This window comes from Zootoca vivipara, chromosome 2 (assembly GCF_963506605.1).
Source record: "Zootoca vivipara chromosome 2, rZooViv1.1, whole genome shotgun sequence".
Lineage (NCBI taxonomy): Eukaryota > Metazoa > Chordata > Lepidosauria > Squamata > Lacertidae > Zootoca > Zootoca vivipara.
The window spans coordinates 118,436,621-118,442,620 of NC_083277.1; the positions used below are offsets into that span (position 1 = coordinate 118,436,621).

General features: G+C 48.4%; 1 protein-coding gene across 1 annotated transcript in view; it reads right to left on the reverse strand.

Annotated features, from left to right (window-relative positions):
* COL5A3 (collagen type V alpha 3 chain) overlaps positions 1-4,352 on the reverse strand; it is a 117,954-nt gene extending 113,602 nt beyond the window's left edge. The window contains exon 1 of the mRNA XM_035101564.2: positions 4,203-4,352. Within this exon, the coding sequence (XP_034957455.2) occupies positions 4,203-4,275 (73 nt within the window). The 5' untranslated portion in view covers positions 4,276-4,352. The remainder of the gene's footprint in view (positions 1-4,202) is intronic.
* Positions 4,353-6,000: the final 1,648 nt, after the last annotated feature.

Sequence of the window (6,000 nt, forward strand, 5' to 3'; positions counted from 1 at the left end):
TTACACTGGAGTAAGCAGAGGCCAGAAAACTCCTTTTCTAGGAGAAACTGGTGCAAAAACAATGTGATCGTAGCATTGCTTGTCACTCTGAGGTTTCGTTGGGTTGTTTTAAGGAGAAAAGTAGTTGCTCTAAATAAGCAATGAAAATAAGTAAGTCAATAAATATCAAGAAAAGTGCACTTGAATATTTGTGTGTGCATGTGTGAGAGAGAGATACAGAGAGAACATTATTCAAATGTGTTCATTTCCTATCTGTATTTGCCCATCTCTTTGTGTCTGAGGGTTGCCTTCTACGCAGGTTAGATACAAGAGTGTGTACTTTGCTGCACAGTGTTTATCTAAGCCCCTCGCTGTGGGTGCCTGTCTGCATTATTCATCTTCATGGGTGGCTGTGAGAAAGGCAAACTGCACAGCTTGCCCCCCCCACACACACACACATCCAATCTCCCTTGCAGGCCTTCTTCCACCAGCCCATCTATAAGTAAGATCTTAGGAACTCTGGTGGTTCTGTGGTTCATAGATTCCTGCTTATTAATTTATTTCATTTCATTAAAAACACTTCTCACCCCTCGCCTTTTCAACACAGCAATCATCATGGCAGCTGACATAATAATTAAGAAATGCAATTTGAAAAACAGATATAAAACATTTTTATAAACATACTGTCAGGGGACCTCCATACAGGGAGCCTCCCCCCATCTTGCTGACCAGCACTTTGCCCAGTGAGAGCAGCAGCAGCAGCGGGTCAGAGGGGAGGAGTGAGGAAGTTAGTGGGATGGAGGAGTCAGGGCTCGGCAATGTTAGAGAGCCCTTGCAACGCCCTGACCAACAGGTGTGGGGGAACAGGCAGCCCCTTCCGGCGTCCGAATTAACGTAAGGTCGGGAGGAGGCATTTCGGGGTGCCCAAACTCTTATGCTGGACACGCAATGGGAAACGTCCACTCCTGGATTCTACGACTGAGAGGTCATGTTTTCTGCTATCTCTGCACTGTAAATACTATGCACAATAAAATTGTTAAAGACAGAGCGGAATTGGGCATCTTTACTCAAGAGTAGCCAAAACAGTACCATTACACATACACATTTTGTTGTTTAGTCGTTTAGTCGTGTCAGACTCTTCGTGACCCCATAGACCAGAGCACGCCAGGCACTCCTGCCTCCCGCAGTTTGGTCAAACTCATGTTGGTCGCTTCGAGAACACTTTTTTCTTATAGCAAAATTCCAGCTTAAACTGAAGAAAGTAGGAAAAACCACTGGGCCAGTAAGATACAATCTAAATCAAATCCCTTATGAATACACAGTGGAAGTGAGGAACATACACATAAGGCTGGCCTTAAATAACAACTATATATATACACTGATAAAGTGGGAGCAGAACTATGCAGCAGATAGAAATAATAGGGCAGGGACACAATTTCTATGCAATCAATCACCCACCAAACACTCATGCAATCAAAATATATTTTAAGTTGGTGCTAAAAGAAAGAGGAGTAAGCAACCAGCCTAATACTTCCAAGGAAGGCATTCCACAAGAGAAAATATCCTGCAGTTGGTAACCACCTGCCTCACTCCCCAAGGCAGGGGTACGCAGGGAGCAGGGTCTCAGATGGTGAACAGAGCAAACAGGCTGGTTCATACAGGAGAACAACCTCAGTCCTTGGATGTGTGGGTCTTTACAGATCAACACCAGTAATTTACATGGAACCAACCAACAAACTGGAGGCAATTGAAGATCAGGGCAGGACTTGGTTGGGGGCAGAAGTCCAGGGCCCAACTCAGCAAAATGAGCAGGAGGGCCTCACCCCACCCCCAAACACAGCAGGGCTGACTTACTGCATCATCTAAAATGGAATCCCACCCACTCACCCACCCCACACACATAGCCCACAGAAAACCATTAAGTCCAGAATCTAAAACTACCAAACTTACATGAGTGGTGAAGATATTTTTAAGATATTTAACATGATATTTTAAGATATTTAACAAGTCTCGTTTTATAACCTGCCCACTGCATTCTGAGCAACTTTAAATTTATGGAGCTTGCTATATCCAATACAATCCTGCAGCCATTTGCATGATGGCTGCAAAAGTTCCCCATGGCATGCATGTGTACCAACATATATTTTAAAGTATGACTTCTAGGTGCTACAAGTCATATTTTAAGCATGAATTGCATATGCTTAAATGTAGCCTAACACAATGTAGCCTTACACAATGAAGCTTAAGGTGTGGCCTTGGGAAAGTGATCCGATTTATATGGAAATGGCTGGAATGGTGACCACGAGCACTCCACAACTGCAACAGTTTGTTGCAGGCACCATTTGTATGTACTAATAACAATGTGTTCACAATGTGCTGGTCCTTCTGTAGCCACACCAGTGGCATCCATGCACAAGCAGAAAATATTTTGAGGGATGCTGTTCTTTGGGGCGGAGGATGGAGCATGCTTAGGGTTGCCAGACTCAATAGTGGACAGGACTTCTGTGCCTTTAATTGCCCTGCTCACTTTTGAGTCTGGAAACCTTAAAGAGAAACCAGCAGACCCTTTGCTTGGAAATTAAACAAAGGGTCTGCTGGTTTCTCTTTAAGGTTTCCAGACTCAAGAGAGCAGGGCAATTAAAGGCACAGAAGTCCTGTCCACTATTGAGTCTGGCAACCCTAAACATGCTCTATAGGCTCAGAATGCTAAATGAATGTTTGGGATCAAGGTATTTTAAGCATGTGTTACCACCGAGAAGGTCTGGAGGTCCACATTGATGGGATAACATTAGCACTGCAACTCTATTAAATACATTTTAATCCATCAATAGTATGCATTATGTTAAATTAAGGTCGATTAATCCATCAATTATATTTGTATGTATTAACATGTGGATAGTTTCTGAAGCAAGAACCACACTTTCTTTGTATTTAGACACAAATGCATATGCCAGCATCAGGCAGCATCTTAGAAGAGGCATTATCGTCTATGAAGGGGAGGGCATTCATAAGCACTTGTACTAAAAATGATAATGTGTTCATTAAAAACCCACTGTCCCTATTAATTGTGGCACCTTTAAAGTCAAATTGTATTTTATTTTTTAAGCAACTAAATGTTCTCGCTGAATACTTTGAACACTAAAAATTGATATATAAATATTTACCATCATCATACTGTGGGGAAGCACCCTGGGTAAAGGGGTTTATTTACATTGACCCTTGGAAAGGGACACACACACTGAGGTAGGAATTGGATCCATACTGACAGGTGTGGTGCCTCCCTCTTTTGCACCAGCCAAAACAGGACGGAGTTAAACATCCCTCAATGAGGACCCCCCCCCTAATGCATATTGGATGTGCGCGGGATAAATGGCCCTCCTTGCAGTCCCTCCATCATCTCGGTGGGGCTTGGGAGGGGGTGCTTCTGCTTTACTCTCCGAGACCGTTCCCCCCCCCATGGATTTTCGGAGAGAGGTGTCCTGGGTCTCCTCACACCATAGCTGCCAAGTTTTCGCTTTTCTCGCGAGGAAGCCTATTCAGCATAAGGGGAAATCCCTGTAAAAAAGGGATAACTTGACAGCTATGCCTCACACGCCTGTGGGAACCCCTCAAACGGTGCAGGGCTCTCCGCTCCCTCACCTGTGGAACAGGTGGCTGGTGATGGGGTGGAAGGAGGAGCCATGGAATATGGAGATAAAGAATCATAGGATCGTGGACTTGGAAGGGAGGGACCACGAGGGTTATCTAGTCCACCCCTTGCAATGCAGGAATGCAATGTGGGGCTCGAACCAAGGCCCTGAATGAAGTGTCTCCTGCTCTCAGCTTGAGTTATCAGACTCAGTGTGACAAACGCACTGGCACAGGTAGCCCTCAAAAACCTGGGGTGCCCCAAGGTGTTGCTAGAAGTCATTCTTTTAAATGGCATCTCCACTCTTCAAACTGAAGGAAGGGGCTCCGTGGATGAGCGCCTGTTTTCCACGCAGGACGTGCCGCGTTCAATGCCCGGCTTCTCCGCATCGGGCTGGGAACGTCCCTTGCCTGAAACCCCGGAGAGAGCTGCTGGCTGCCTGTGTGGACAATACGGAGCCGGAGGGGACACTTCCGTCCGGCTCGTTTACATCGCGTTGTCCGACGCGCGCTCGGCGCTGCACGTAAGAGGCGCCCGGACCGCAACCCAGACGGCCTCCCGCGAAGCCTCCCGCTAAGTGCCCGGCGCCCCTTACCTGCCCCCGTCCGGGGAAGTCCGCGCCACAGGAGGGCCAGCAAGCAGATCAGGCGCCTCGCCGGCTGTGCCATCTTCGCTCAGCGCCGGGATCGCACAGGGCGCTTCCCTGCTCCGCTCGCAGACTCCGCGGGGAGGCGCGCAGGCAGCGCTGCGTCCAGAGAGGGGAGGGAGAGACGCGCCGGCCCCGCCCCGCGCCGGCCCCGGATCGCGCCCGCTAGGCGCCCAGGCAGTCCCGGCGGGAGGAGACGCGAAGGGGCTTCCCAGAGCCGGACGCAGCGCGCTCCGCTGGGGGCTAAGAGGAGAGGAGCAGCTGCCCCAGAGTGGGGAAGGGAGCGTGCCCTGACTTTCCTCAGGATACTCAACAGGAACAGCACGTTAACTCTCTCTCTCTCTCTCTCTCTCTCTCTCTCTCTCTCTCTCTCTCTCTCTCTCTCTCTCTCTCTCTCTCTCTCTCTCTCTCTCTCTCACACACACACACACACACACAAATGCCCCTTCACTCAGCAAACACACCTGAGAATTCTCACTTTATTATTAGTATCATTTATTGGATTTATATACTGCAGCTGGGTGGTGTTCAGATTGAGGCAAGCTATGTATTTATTGATAGAGGTCAGGCTGGCTCTAGACCAGGCATGTCCAACAGGTAGATCATGATCTACCAGTAGATCACTGGATGTCTGCAGTAGATCACTGGTAGATCACTGTCTTCCCCCAAAGAAGCTGAACAACTGTGGCGCCCGTAAAAAAAGCTCAACATTTTACCTCCTCCCTGAAAAAACTCAACAAGTTTGACCCGAACCCCCTCAAAATGGGCCTTCCACCTTCCTTAAAAAACTCAACAACTTCGACCTGAACTCCAAAAAAGGGGGTGGATCACTGCCAGTTTTTTAACTCAGTGAGTAGATCGCAGTCTCTTGGGAGTTGGCCACCCCTGCTCTAGACTAAAGGGTGTCAGGTTGGGCATTTGCTAGGACTGGAGGCTAGCAAAGGGCACGCCACTCCCCGAGCAGTGCTTGCATTCCCACTTAATAGCTGTCAACTTTCGGATATGAAAATAAGAGATCAGCAGCCTCACCTGTCCCGGGGACAGTCTACGTATATCTAACAATCCAGGATAGCAGCGGGAAACGGCGCTGGAATAAAGGAATTTCCAGCACAAAAAAGGGGGAAGGTTGACAGCTGTGGCTTGGAATAAGAGAGTTTCCCACAAAAAAGGGAGGGTTGACAGAAACAGGAACATTCGCTGTGTGTGTGCGCGCGCGTGCGCGCCTGCTTCTTCCAGGTCAGGGTGGTGGTGGTGGTGGTGGTAAAGTTGAATGCCTTTATTGGGGGTGGGATACTGCAGATGGAGAAGGCTAGAAAAGCTCCTGGGAGCCCAGACATGTTAGGACGCAGGGCTAGGAAAGCTGGGGAATGAGAGCTATGCAATGCAGCCCTCTCCTCCTTATTCTGTTCCCTCAGGATGGGGCACCCAAAGGGAGATGCCAGCAAGAGGATTTGCAGCGTCAGGCAGTTTTCTAGTCAGGAAGCCTGTGCTGAGTTATGGGGCCTGAGCTCAGAAGCCATAGGGACCTCCTCTCCCTCCACCTACCCCACCTCTCAATCAACAACTCACAATGCTTCTTGGCTCCCTTCTATCCATCACAACTCCTAATATCGCGGTGTTGATGAATATGTTATCAAGTGATTTCATGCCATATCATTTCAGCTGCAGTAGCTCAGGGCAGTTGCAGCTCAGCCCTGCTCATATATCTTCGGCTCTGCTCATAATTCCTTTAAGGCAAACAAACATG